The 15735-nt window shown below is 28.3% G+C and overlaps 2 protein-coding genes across 2 annotated transcripts in view; both read left to right on the top strand.

The window, feature by feature from the left end:
• Positions 1-7771, top strand: part of LOC119637546 (broad-complex core protein) — a 35860-nt gene extending 28089 nt beyond the window's left edge. Inside the window, exon 7 of the mRNA XM_038033624.1 lies at positions 7165-7771. Coding sequence (XP_037889552.1) covers positions 7165-7415 — 251 coding nt within the window. The 3' untranslated portion in view covers positions 7416-7771. The remainder of the gene's footprint in view (positions 1-7164) is intronic.
• Positions 7772-12456: 4685 nt separating this feature from the next.
• On the top strand, positions 12457-13101 carry LOC119637547 (ecdysone-induced protein 74EF-like). Its single transcript, XM_038033625.1, has one exon. The coding sequence runs from the start codon at positions 12553-12555 to the stop codon at positions 13066-13068; it is 516 nt and encodes a 171-aa protein (XP_037889553.1). The 5' UTR covers positions 12457-12552; the 3' UTR covers positions 13069-13101.
• The last annotated feature ends 2634 nt before the right edge of the window (positions 13102-15735 follow it).

Genomic DNA, 15735 nt, shown 5'->3' with positions numbered 1-15735 from the left:
ATGATTTCCATAACAAATCCAATTATGAATATTAACTTTTTCGATCATCTGATTAGTCTTTTTATGCTCTGTGGTTTGTTCTTTCGATTGTTAATTCAATTTTATTTAAAATTTCAATTTATTTTGTTCCCTTTAAATTTAATATCTCAGTTACGCTCATCATCATCGTAGCTTAGTTTTCTTTTGTGTGATTAAGAGAAGCTTTTTCCCCTTTGTTCTTGTTTCATTTTTCTATACATTTTGATATTTGCATTCACTATCATTGATTTCAATATAAAAAAAAAAAAAAAACAAAACAAAACAAACACGAAATCGATTGTGTTAAACACAAGAAAAATATAAAATTCTTTGAAATATTTCGACTGATAGATTTAGGTTAAGCAGAATGGAATCGTAAAAAATTAAAAAAAAAAAAACAGAAATTTAATTTTCTTTATTTTGCAATTTCGAAATATAGCAAAATTTGTGATCGGCAAAAATTGTCTAATTTTTTTTTTTTTTTTTTTGATTAGATATACTTTTAAATTAAGTCATCTATGAAGTTTGGCTTTAGAGGAAAATCAAAGAAAAAATTCAAAATTATTTCGTTTAAAAGACTGAATTTTAGAAGGTTTTTTTCAAAAGAAATCAAATTTCTCTGAACGTATTTTTATGTTTAAAAAATTGATAAAGTTTTATATATATATATATATATATATATATATATAGATATGCGATTTTCAAAATTATACATTTTTTTCTTTAATAGTTGGCACTAAAAAAGTCTGAATATACAAAATAATAAACTTATTTTTTTTTATTATTACAATTATTATTATTTTTATTAATTTGATACCAAAATTTTTTTATACAAATTTTAAATTTTATGATTTATTTTATCTATATATACGAAAAAGGGAAAAAAAATGTATAAACATTGACCAAGTTTGCGGTATGTTCATACATGTACATATATTAATGTTTTATTTAATTTTTTATTAATCAAGTTTAATTTTATAATAAATCATTTATTAATTAAAAACTTTAAGTATTATTTAATTCGAAAAATCGATACTTGTTCATTAAGCTCGTCTTTCCATGGACTCACCCCACCCACCATCCTCCGCCCCACACATCATCTCTCGCAACTAATTTCTTATTATTATTCTTATTGTTTTCTACATATAGGTATACACGCATACATACATGCGCACACGTATACGCACAAGCCCATACACATACACGTACGCACAAACACACATACACAGACACACACATACACATGCATGCATGCATACTCACATATATACATAAATTCATGTATGCAAATACATAAGTACACACACTCCCACAAAAGTTCGTGCGCGTACAGACGCTTCCACGCCGCCGCATACGTATACCAGCACACACACACGCCCACACATGTCCATACCTGGCCATACATAAACATAATCTGCAATTAAGTGCTTTATATATTCATAAGTTTAATTATTATGTTTAATTATTTTATGTAAAGAACTACATTTTTATATATTTTGTTCAACTATATACATATACATATATTATATCGTAATACGCATTTTAATTTTTATTATTATTATTATTATTATTATATATAATGTTTTATTCAAATGAAGAACCGAATGTATATATATATAATATATATATTTGCTCATATCAATCAATCGATCACAGGACGAGGGCAAAAATGTTCCCATTTTCTTTTCTTTTCTTTCAATATTAAAGTTCAACAATACATTTAACAGATAAACACAACGGTGTAGGAAACTTTTATTAATTAATTACATTTTTCTTAATGATAAATAGTAAAGACAACAACCATCTACCAAGAAACAACAACCAAAACTCTCCATAGTACGTTCGTTACGTAAACTAAAAAACAGAAATAAATGCAAAAGAAAATGAAAAAACAAATACAATTACGGAAAACAATATAAAAACAACAAGCAGCATATCTTACTTGGTTTTACTTCTTAAATAAGATATCCTTCCTAATAACATATACATATAAATAAAAAAGCAACAAAAAAAAAATAATAATACTAATAATTACCTATAAAGCAGATCGTAATAGCAATGGTAACAAAAAAAAAGCAAATAGTTTTTTTTTCTCTCTTTTTGTAATAAAAACACTTATTAAAACCATATATGCATACATAGATTTACTTACAACCGTATTGATGTCAGTTTATCTACAAAAATAAACACAAATCTCACATAAAACAATAAACAATATTATTAATTATATGAAAAAGAAAAAAACAAAATAGACAACAAAAAAAAAAAAAGAAGAAAGCAGTAAATTAAAAAAAATAAATAAATTAATAAATAAATACATAAACCAAAAAATGTTTTAACGGAAATTTAAAAGCAGTGAACACAAAACTCATCATCAATAAGTTTCTTTAAAATGAAATAAAACTCAAACTATAACAGCTAAATAATTATGTTGCCAGATGACATGTATGTATGTATTTATTATGTATGTATGTATTTATTTATGTACTCGCATATAATTATATATATAAAACAAAATCTCGCACATACATAACATAAAATTATTAAAACAGCAGACATCAAAAGCAAACATCACCGCCATTAACAAAATGCATAGTAAGAGGAGTCCCACAGCAACAGTTTAACTTAAAAAAAAAAGAGTTTGGTTGATGAGGAAGAAGATTACTTTAGAGATAAAATTGTAAAGAAAATTATATAAAGATTCTCTCTATAACCCTTTCCTAAGCTTATTAATCGGCATATATCGCTTAACCTTCGAGACCTTAGTTGCGTACTCGCTTACAAAAATTCTTATCACAATTCTTAATAAAAGTTTAAGTGTAACTTTAAAGAATATCCGTTTTCCCAATAGCTTTTATAAGCTAATCTAAAAATGTTTTTGCTTTTTTTTTTTAATTTTTAAACAAAACAAAACTGATACCTTAACTGCTCTTAAGACTGCCTTCATGGTTGTCCGTTTTTAACAAAATTTTACATTTCTGTAATAGATATCAAAAGGAATGCAATCGAGTGGAATTGAAATTATTAATAATCCTAACTAATATTGTTGGCTTTTTCCGCACAAAAATCCGTCTTTTCGTTTAAATAACTTTTTTTTATCAAAAGCATTACGTTTCCTTCCAGTACTGTGTAATGTGTTTAGTCATCCTATCCAAATCTCAAGCAAAAATAACTGAATTCTCATAACGTATCCTAAAAATATGCCACAAATTCCTTCGTCATTGCACTTTTTTAATTTCATATGGGACGAATTTTTTTTTTTTATAAAAAAACATCAAAAAATTATAACACAAGCGGCTTCGAAACGTATTCTCTTCCATGGATAAACAGTGGCAATAATTAAAAAAACATACATAGACTCAGACAGAAACAAAGACATAAACTCAAAAGAAACAAAGAGTAAAGAGGTACTAGGGTGAAGCTTCCCTATTAGATGAAAATTTTCAAGTTGCTTACTATTTTTACTTAATCTCGATGAGAACTTACAGCTTCTGCACGCATAGAGAATTCTTAAAAAACGAAAAATATATGCTGTTAATAGGCCTGAGATTGGTCGTTGAAATCCTCAAACACTTATGGTACAAAAGTGTATTAAGTTTGTGCAGATGTATGCAATACCCAAAAGGACTTGAGATTGACCCATCGTTTATTATACCGGTCGATTCAAAATTACTTTCTGTCCGTCTATCCATATATTTTTGTGTTCAACCTATAAGCCGAAGTTTGTTACACCAACACGTTTTGGCGCATGGGCGACCAATGTTGAAAATGGTACCAATCGATTTGCTTTCTCGCCCACTCACCATATAAAACCTTATGAATAACCACAGTAAACGAAATGATATAGGGTAATTAAAGGATGGTCGTCTCCCACCATAGTTTTTTCGCTTGTTTTAAATTAATATTTAAGATAAAAGAAAAAGATTACGTTACTGCTTGTAACCTCCTAAAAGAAGATTCACTTAATATATATACATATATATGTGTGTATATAAATATTACTCCCTCTGATACATTGTTGGAATTGGAAAAAATGTAAAAATAAAAAGAGAAAAGTGAAATAGAAATTATAAGCATTTTTACTAAATCGGTTCATTGTGACTTCATTATAATTTCAAATGCTCAAAACTTTCAAAATATCTACAAATCTAATAATTTCCGAGTATATAAACTCAAAACGAATATAAATTTCGTATTTGCTTTAGAGGCAAAATCGACTTCCAACCTTCTAACAAAGATATGCTGCAAGCAAATTTTGTCGTCTGTGTTGACGCCCGAAAGCCTACTTTTTTTCGACATAAGAAATTACCAAAAAAATAGTAAAAGTTGACGAAAATATTCAATCCATACACATAACTTCCCGAAAATGGTCAAGGATAAAAATCGATACAATTTGAATATGAAATTACACTATAATTGTCCTGTCATTTGTTAGAACCAAATACTTGAATAATGTCCGCTACACAAAATCCATGAGCAATGATTGCGTATCTATGAAGTTTCAGATTAGATCAAAAATCCAACCTAAACATATACATTTCGAAGAAAAGGTCTCTGTTAAGTCTGCTTATTCGGACCGCAATTGCCTATAATTTGCGCCTGACAACATATAGTCGTTGTCAGCCATAAGTTTTTTGCAATGATTTTCTTTACATATTACAAGAAATATGTAAGCAATTTTGAAGAAAAACCTTCTTCCAAAAAACTAAATTTTGCAAAGAAAAAAATTGATCGGCCCTTCTCCTCAACGAATTTATCCAAAAATTGCGTGCTTTATAAGGTCGATATAAATAATATTAAAGGTTCAAATGAGTGGTTGGTTATCTCGCATTTTCGTATATAAAAAAACGAAAACACTGTATAAACTTTATTTTATAAAACAAGAATAAAAAACGATTTGTGACCGTCATATCTCAATTAAGCGAATGATGAACCGTTTTCGATTTCATTTTTGATCATTGCTTAAGAAGCATATTAAATAAACTGAAAAGAAGATTGTATTAAACTGCGTGCGCGATTTCGTAGCTTATACGTTGACTCGAGCCTCGCTTTTAGTATAAGTAAAAATATCTAAAAAATTATTAAAATATGTGCTAAATTAAGATTGCCCGGACAGGAAGTTTACTCACTTAAGCGATGGACAATTGATTGTGAGCCTTCTCTTTAGTTTCTTCTTTCCAATCAACCATTTATTTTTTCTTGCATAATTACAGGAAAAAAAAGAAATAATAAAATAATTAATTAATGTGACATTAAAGCCATTATATATATGATGATCTATACGAAACCATAGCCATATAGTCGTTAATTTAGTCTCATTTTGTTATGATCAGCTCCGCACTCAACTACATACTGATGCAATCAGTTTATTAAGAGTGTTTATGTTTTCTTTTTCTCTATGGCAATAATTTTATTTTAAAATTAAAAAAAAAAAAAAAAACAGAAATCATCAACTCAAACAACTATTAACAGTCATTCGACTTTAACATTGCAACACATAAATCCTTTATCTCAGTCACTTACACAACAAACAACAAACAACAACAAACAACAAACAAACAACAACAACAACAACAACAACTACAACTACTACAACACAACTACAGATTTAACTAATAAGACTTTTTTTATTATATCCGTTATAACTATTAAGTTAAGAATATATTGTTTTTTGTTAAGAAAAAGAAGAATTAGATGAAAATGAAACAGAATAATATGAAGAATAAAAAGAAGAAGAAAGAGAAGTAATAAAAATAAAAGATATGTAAATAAGAGCAAAAGAATAGTATAAAATATATTTCCTGAAAAGATGTTAACTTTAGTTTTCTGTTTTTTTTTATTATTATTATTATTATTATTATTATTCTTTTTTTCATTACTTATAATCAAACCTATGTGTAAAATAAAAGAAAAAGATGATTAATAAGATTTTTGGTTCTTTTACACAATACAAGGAAAACTCAATTATTATTATTATTATTATATAAAGAATGATAATAATAATAGCAACGACAACAGCAACAACTAAATAATAATAATAATAATATTTTCATAAATAAACATAACTGAGTTATTATTTAAATAAAAATGAAACGCAAAATTGTTTCTTTTATGAGAAAGATACATTTGAAAAATGTAAAAAGCAGGCTTTTTGGTTTTTTTTTTCTTTATAAAATATATATATATATCTAAATATATATATATATATATATATATATAATAATATATAAAAAGAAAAAAAATATATATATATAAAATAATATATACAAAGAAAAAAGTTATTTGCATATATATATATATATATATATTTACATATATATTAATGTTATTCTTTTACTCTCTTTAGTTTTCCATAAACTCTGAATACTGTATACTTATCACTTTCACCCTCTGCTACTGCACTCTTTGTGTTTGTTAAATATTTCATTTTTTTTTTTTTTTTGGTTTTTTTTGTTTTCTTTGTTTTTGAAAACCTTCTTACTTTCCCATTAAATTTAATTCATATTTTGCTGTGAAAATCAATGTGTGGTGTATAGAGTTTACTGAATCACAAACTCTTAAGCAAAAGAAATTTTATAAACCGTTATACGCGTGAAAATGTATGGTATTATTAGCTCAATCATTTAAACACATTCGCTTTAGTTGTTTTTTATTGGTGGCCCCTTAATCGCATACTTATGAAGCCTTTCTCATTTACCGTTTTATAGGCATCTTTACAATGAGGAGACTCTATGACGCTTTTTAAATCTTAATGTTTATATGTGTATATATACACACATATGTTATGTGTATATGCATATGCATACACATATATAAATACTAGTGCATACATACACATATATAATGCATATATACATATATACTTATATATATATATAAATATATATAACATATGAATATCTATATACGCAGTATATATATGCAGTAGATTTGAATATATGTGTATATACAGCACGTATTGTACATATGAGTATATATGTATCTATATATCCATCTATAAACATATGCATACATATATCTATATGTGTATGTACATACATATATATCAATCTATATTATAAAAAATTTGCTAATATTCTTGTTTTATTTTTGTTCATCATTAAGTTAAAATTAAGTCGTGTCTCTTAACCTTACAACAAATTCCAGGAAATTCGCCTAAAAAACTGTTCTCATGTCAACTATGCGGTAAGCTACTATGTTCAAAAGCTTCGCTCAAACGTCACATTGCCGATAAACATGCCGTACGCCAAGAGGAATATCGTTGTATCATCTGCGAAAGAGTATACTGCTCGCGCAACTCCCTGATGACACACATCTACACCTACCACAAATCACGACCCGGCGAAATGGAAATGAAAGATATTAAATTATATAACCAATTCAATACGACAATTTGAAATCAAAAGCATCATGACTTTTGGTCATGTAATTATTATTGTGTACATAATAATAATTATAATAATAATAAGGATATTAATAATAGCAACACTAGTAGCAACAACAACAACAACAACAAGAACAACAGTTACAATAAGAACAATACCAGTGTTAATAGTGATTATAGTACAAGAAATCTTACCTCAAACAACATTGCACAGCCGAATGGACTGTCTTTGAATAATTTAACTCAGGAATACCAACATCAGCATACAATGACCAGAATCTATGACTATTATTTAAATAATTTAAAAACATTCTAAACAAAAATTTACTGCCATACCTACATGTACACACATACTTAGGTACATAACGTTAGAATGATATATAAATTTCTATATATTCATGTCTTTTTTATTAGTTTTCATATCGACGACCCAGCGCTAATAGATATATATATTAATAGAAAAAAAAAAAAATTAATCCAAAAAAATAAATAAATAAAATTATCCGTCTGTTTGTCTATCTGTTTTCAATGTCATTGGAAATAACCCAAATTTTTATGTCCAATCCATAAAGTATCGAGGATGACCAAAGATGAACAAAATTAATTGACATAAAACATTTGAAGAAAAAAATTACGATTTTTTTCCACTTGTATAGATGCTTAGTACAATCAATGAAGGGAGTTTGGAATAAGTGTCATTCAGATTTGGGTAGTGGATATCTATGATTCGCCTTAAGGCGAACACAATATTTTGATTTGATTTTTTTTCTTTGTATAAATGCTTACCGACGGACAGAAAAAAAAAACGCAAATCAAAATTTATAAAAGACAAAACACTCCAATCCTTATGGACCATTCGAATCTATGTGGCCTTTTACTGTTACTTTTACACTTCACTATATATATACGCATATATATAAATATATACTTATAGACAATTTGCATACCTATTTTATTAGCTTAGTAGTTGTAGTCTCATTAAATAATTCTGTTATAAGTGTTACTCATAAAATTACAAAAATAACTTGTAATAAGACCTTCAAGTGATGGTGTTGATGTCAATGTCATCATTTGCGGAGTGCGCGTGTCAGCAAACAACAAACAAATCAAACAATCGAACTATCTGTGGTAATTAAGTGTAAAAACATTTGTGTTAGAGGATCAATTAAACTTGCCATAAATATTTACATAAATCCTGTGTGTTAACATGACCAGAGACGAGGTGAGGATTATAATCAAATTAAAACAAAAAAATTTAAAAAAAAATTGAAAAAAAAAATCAAAATATTTTCACAAAACTATCGATTCATATCTTTGAAAAATTGAAAATATATTTTTTCATCTATCTTTCATTTCTCTCTCTTTCTCTTTCTCTTTCTCTCCCTCTCTCTCTCTCTCTCTCTCTGTCTCTGTCTCTCTCTCTCTCTCTCTCTCTCTCTCTCTCTCTCTCTCTCTCTCTCTCTCTTTCTCTTTCTCTTTCTTTCTCTCTCTCTCTCTCTCTGTCTCTCTATCTCTCTATCATACTCGCTCTATATTACATCGACTATCTCGCCCTCTTCTCTTTAAAGTAGAATTTTTAAATGAATTGGTGAACTCACTGACGGTCTCTCATTATTACACACATTACTTAATATATCTACCTTACTCTCTGCTTCTCTTTTTCAACTCTTTCACCTATGAGTTAGAGCTTACTATTCCATCGTAGGCTGTTCAAATACATATATAGATTAAGATCATGTTTCACTACACGATAATAAAGCCTATCATCAGTTGAGCTTTGACATTTAATACAGCATTGCGTATAAGTGCTTTAATTATTTATAGATTGCAATTTAGTATATGTAATACAATTAAAAAGATGTTAAGGCAACTTTCTTGTAAAATTTCGTATATTTTTAAATTTACCTCCAACTATAAAAACACTTCAATTCATTTTAATTAGATTTTTTTTAAAAACAATTTCGCAAAGTTATAGGTTATTTCTAACGAACTTTAATTCGTGCCGGATAATCATTAATATATTTCTGTCACTATTTCGCCCGTAGCTACCTACGAATGTTACAATTAAAACTTTTTTTGCTCATAAGAATGCCATTTAGCGACATTCCTTTGAATCAAGTATGGCCACACTCCCAATATAGATACCGCATGCGCTAGTTCTGTTAACCCAGTTGTAGCGTTTAGTAATATGAGCCATATAAGCCATAAAGTATTGAATGGCGGGCTTAAATATTGGTAGAGCAACCACCACATCAAATTCAAAAATGAACATTAAGCAAAAATCAAAAATTGAAAAAATTATGATAGTGCTTTCATAATTTTATATTTGAATATGTATTTAATGTATAGTGAGTTTAAACTCTTTAAGATAACATTTCAATTTCGCAATTTGTATTGTCAAAGTTCACGCTGTAACCGGCCTCATTCACAGTTAATTAGTCGATAGTAATAAATCTCTTTCACTGACATGTTTAATAACTGTATAATACGTATCGTTACTTCTCTAAAGAAGTTTATGTTGTAGAAAAAACACTTTTCCGCTTCTTACTATTCCTATGGCTTCTTAGATATAATCATTTATATTACGTGAGTAACTATTAGAGTGCTTTTCACTTGGCCGGTTCATGTTGAAGGGAACAGTACAGGGTATTGACAGCTTTATATCATATTACATAGATGATTTCATATAATCGCTATTAAGCATTTTGATAATAAAAAATATTGCTTACGCGAATTTTCTACTTGCAATAAATCCAGCTTTTCCTATATATGTAGCAGATCTCGTGGCTTATCATTTATGGTAAAACTTCTTAGATGAAAAAGGACCTTTACGTAACCTTTTACCTATCTTCATAAAAAAAAAAAAAAATGCTTTTGCATTGAAGACTAAACATCGAATATCGCAATTTGAAATAGATTATAATATTTGGACTACATCGTTTACGCATTGTTTTCACATAAGCCGTTGTTTATATATCTGCGCTGTACTTTTTTCTTCCAAACAATATGCGCAAAAAAAAGTGTAGATTGCCATGTAACACGAGAAGGAATAGGTAAACATAAAACAAAAATTACTTTTTGATAAACTGTTAAATAAAATAGCTGTAAACTGTACACTACTGTGACTTGTAAGTATGAAAAACTCACTATTCTGCTCTCACCTCAAAAAATAAGCTTATAAAACTTTTTTGCTTATAAAGAATGCTTCGAGATCTAAGGTCTAGAAAGATATATCGATTGCATTCGCATTAGATTACATTTATTTACCTAATTCTAATTGTTCCCTTTGCATATAATGCAAGCATTTTACACTTTGATACTTCTTGTTAACTAATCTTTACACAAATCGTTAATAATGTCTTCTTATCAAAGCCTAAAAAATCTATATATATCATCATATATGTATATAAAATATATATATATATATATATATATGTACATAAAAAACATGTTGTGTAATTGTGATGTTGCTGTAGTATTTTTTTCTATTTGGTAAGTTATTTTATTTAAGTTTTATTAAAAATTTTTCTTGATTTAAAATGCTTTTCTTTATTGCCTTAATTTCAATTACTTCCTGCCGCACATTTGCTTGCTTTTAATGTAAATACATATATCTCTAATTGTATTATCTAAATAGTATTGGTGTAATCTTGGTCTTTGGTATTGCATGGTAATACATTCTTTTGCTTCATTAGTGCATCTGTGCATTTTAACTCCATGATCTTTATTCATTAACTTTTTTTTTTTTTTTAATTCATATTATATTTTTTACGCAGACCATGACTGATTTCAGTTGGAAAATATATATTTGAAAGATTTTAAATATAATAATTAAAAAAATTTACTTTTTCATATAACTTCTAAAGATTTCTTAAGCATGCCCTAACCAAAGAAGTCTTTAGTGAGTTAAAAATGTGTTAAAACGCAATTTCAAAACAGCAGCCAAAAACCAAATTTGTAGCTATTTTGAAAATTTCCTAAAAAACAAATGAACAATACAACTACAACAACAAAAACAATTTTCTTTAAATAGAACCATTTTTTTATTATTATCGTTATTATTATTATTATTATTGTTATTATTATTATTTATTTAGAAATGTTTTCAACAATATCTCTATAAATACCAAAAAAAGAAATAAAAAAATATCTTTACCTCTTTACCATAAAATTTGAAAGAACTAATTTATCTCTTCGTTCACTGAGTAAGAAATTAAAAAGTGAGGAAATGTATATGAATTTTAGCCAAAGAGGCGTAGCTTTCCTGTTTCCATGATTAGAAAATATATAAGCTTTTTTATTTTTAGGTCACAAGACCTTAAAGTGTACTTCGAGACGGCTTCACATTGATTATCGACCTGTCTCTCCGTCGTTCCATTGATTGAATGTAAATTTGGGAACTTTAACTTTAACTAAAAAAAAAAAAAACAAGAACAGAATGGTTCATCCGCAATTAAAGCAAACATTTTGATATTCAAAGAAAAGAAAAAAATCAGAAAAGAGGATGAGAATGGAAATTGAAAAGCATTTCTAAAACAAAATCGTAACATTGCATAATTTTGCCCAATATTCACACCAATGGCGAGAACTGCAATATTCAGCACTCCATTCATATTCTTTATCTGGACCTAGACCGAAAAAACACAAAAATTGCAGTTAAAATAAACATCAATCGATTTAAGGCTATGCTGAACTCGGTTTCTCTCATATATTTTCTCGCTCAGTGATTCATTTATCAAAACTTTTAAAACATATATATAAAAAATTAAAAAAAAAAGTTAACTTAAAAAATTTTTTGCTTAGTTTGTTTTTTAACTCTTAACTATTTTTTCATACTCTTCTCTTACCGATAATTTATTATTATTATGATTTTTTTCTCATTTCACTTTCAAACTGCACTTTTTCTTTAAAAAAAAAAAACAAGGAAATGAGACCAATAGATTTTTACGTAATTAAAATAAACCTTTTACAAATTATTTTTTATATACCTTTAGGACCACATAACGTTTTGAGTTCGGCAAATTCTTCTCCAACCAGCTCTACCTCAGCGCCACCATCTCCCCCACCTGTCGCTATCTTATCACCAAATTCATCGTTGAATTCTTTGGTGTGTAATAACAATTTAGCCGGCAGCAGTAACAATTTCAACAATGTTACCGAACCTTTTAATTTGCATGCTTCACCGCCTCGACCCAGCAGCACAGGAGGTTCAGCCACCGGTAGCAGTAGTGGGGGGGCTTGCAACAACATCTTCCGTTACTTCGTTACCACAAATGCCGTTGCGTATGCCACCTCCAACCAGCGGTGGAATTAACGAACCTCAAGAATGCCCCTATTGCCGGCGTACCTTTTCCTGTTATTATTCATTGAAGCGGCACTTTCAGGACAAACACGAACAATCTGATACGCTCTACGTTTGTGAATTTTGCCATCGACGCTATCGCACCAAAAACTCGTTAACTACGCACAAAAGTTTACAGCATCGCGGCTCCAGCGGTATGCTGAAACGTTTACTAAAAACGTCTATGAAAAACGTATTGGTGCCTCATCCACATGCCCATCATCATTCGCATCATCATCATCATCACCATGCGTTAACTCACGCACGCAATACACTATTCGACTTTAATAGCGAATTAGGTCAACCGCCACCAGGTATACAATAGAAATCACTCCGGAAAACCCATAGAAAACAAGCAATACGCATACTTTTGTCAATTGATTAATTATCACAAAATCGTTAGCAAACTTTTGTACAGCAACAACAAACAATATCTTAGTTGCAATCGCAAGTCAAGATGAAACCGACATGATCCGTGCAATATTTAGCAAAAATAAAAACAAAAAAAAAAAAAGAACAAAAACAAAAAATTTAAAAACATTAAACAAACGAATGCATTCAATATTCAAGTATAGCAAAGTCAATCAATGGCTTAACCGATATATAGTTGTCGGATACCATCGATCTTCTAAATATATCTGCATATTTCTGACTTTGGATTGGTAACGAAAATTTCATATACTTTTCAATTTTCTGTATATATAATTAAGTTAAAATAACAAAAACAACAAAAAAAAAAAAATTTCTTTATATAAGTTTGTAGGTGTTTTTAAAATATATGTTTTTATGTTTCTTATATATTTTTAGTAAAAGCTAAAAGTGGGAAGAGAATGAAGGACTCTTCGCAAAAATTTTCAATACTAAATCGGTTATATTTTGAATAGAAAAAAAGAGAAAAATTTATATTTAAAAAACGAGAAAAAAGGGGAAACAAATTTATTATCATTAAATGTATGCATAATTTGTAATTATTGTACAGAAATCTCGTTAAATTTTTGTTTCGCAAACATTTCACATTACGCTATTACTTCAGTTTCTTAAAATTATTTAAATTCCTTATCAAAAAATTTATTACATATCGATTATGAATGAATATTTTATCAAAAAACAAATTGTAAAGGCAATGAAACTCCCGTTTACAAAAGAACCAGATAAATAGATGATAACAAGTTTTTCGAAAATTATGATTTACTTGCCGTGAAAATCACGCGTCATAGTACAATAACAAATTATGCATACCAAATTATGAAACCAATGAGAATTTTCAAATTGATAGTCAAGAAAGTGTACATTATTTAAAAAAAAAAAAAAAACAACAATTTGAAAAATTACATTAACAAAATATATTTTATGTTCAATAGATCTCGCCAGTATATTTATTTTCTTGCTGCGAGTTTTCTCTCTCTCTCTCTCTCTCTCTCTCTCTCTCTCTGGGCGCTCTTCCGTTATTAACTGTAAACCGATGCTTTTTCAAAACCTTATATGTAACATAAAATAATAATTTTGCAAGGAAATGTTGCATAAAAGTAATCATCTGCATCTACTCAAAAGAATTCGGAAACAAATTCGCGCAAAAGTTGTTTTACTTGTTTTGCGACGCCACATGTTACAAGTTTCTTTTAAGACATCTTGCCAGTTGAAAACAACAAAACTTCCCGGAGCAGCGTTTGCAGTACAAAAGCTTATCAGATTTATGTGAAGTATAAAAGTAATCGCAGCATTGTGCTGCTTATATCTTCCATGATTAACGAATCGACATGGTCGAGACTTTGTTAAATTTATTACATTGTTGAGATCATGATTGCGATTTTCAAAAATTTTCTTTTCGTTTTTATATAAAAAATGTAATCATGTTTCACGTCACGCAATAAGTAAAACTTAGTGAATCCGATCATTTTCTTCACACATTATTAACTTATGCGGCATTTGCGCACTGCTGCGGCATGCCCTTACGCGAACAGATCAAGAACCAACAGAATAATGAATATTCTTGGATTGTAAATGTAAATCTTATATCCAATATCTACCGCGTAGCGTATACTGAGCATATCGACATACACAACCCAAATAATTATTTTCAATAGAGAAATTATGAATTTCTATTTTTTTCGAATTGCAAATAAAAATGTTAAATCAAAAAGAGATAATATTGAATCGTCCACTGTATTGGAGTTTTTACTTTAGCGCTAGATTGCATGGAGCATTGACTTACCCCAATAAGCCACAACCTCTCAATAATCTTGTTCGCCAAAATTATTCGTGTTTCTAGAATGACTAGAAATTGACGTTCCAGAAGTGAATTTTAAAAAAGATGTCCAGAGCTAAAATCATTTCTAAAGAAATTTTCCACGAACCAATATCTTAAATACAAAAATTCTCATATTGATATCATTTACCCTTTAGCTTTTATTATAAATTAAAAAAAAAAAAAAAACACTTAGTTGACTCTGTTTTCGATTTAGATAACAATTTTCTTCATTTGTGAACGCTCCCTACAGATAATAATTATAAAATACACAACTTCTTATATGAATACAATAAACAAATGTCATCAGGCTTTCGAAAATCAACATTCCGATCGAAAGGAAAACAAACGTAAGAAACAACAGGATGAACGAATTACTAAGCAACGAACACAGCTTTCAAATTTTTCTAATTTAACTCATAGATAAATTTCAGATTTTAATTCCCAAAAATTGAACCCAACAAAAACTATTTAGTTAGAAAAATCTAATGCACACGTCCATGACCCTAGCCCTCCAGTTTTAAGATTCTTATGAATACTGTCACTTTTTCTAGTGTCTGACGTTATGAAGACCCCTCCATACATTTGAAGATGGACGCGCATTCACATAGAAGATAAGAAATCCCTATTTCTTTTTTTTTGCTTTTGATGCATAGTTTCAATAATGTTAACTTTGATGTCTTTTTTCAATTCCGATTTGTTTTTTTTTTTTTTTTTTTTTTTTTTTTTAAAAAAATTTTAAAAAAA

This window comes from Glossina fuscipes, unplaced genomic scaffold (assembly GCF_014805625.2).
Source record: "Glossina fuscipes isolate IAEA_lab_2018 unplaced genomic scaffold, Yale_Gfus_2 60, whole genome shotgun sequence".
NCBI classification, from domain to species: domain Eukaryota; kingdom Metazoa; phylum Arthropoda; class Insecta; order Diptera; family Glossinidae; genus Glossina; species Glossina fuscipes.
This window is presented reverse-complemented; position numbering and strand designations above follow the sequence as displayed.

What these genes read in the sequence shown, in the direction of transcription:
- LOC119637547 (XM_038033625.1), top strand. Translation starts at nt 12,553, where the DNA reads ATGTTACCGAACCTTTTAATTTGCATGCTTCACCGCCTCGACCCAGCA.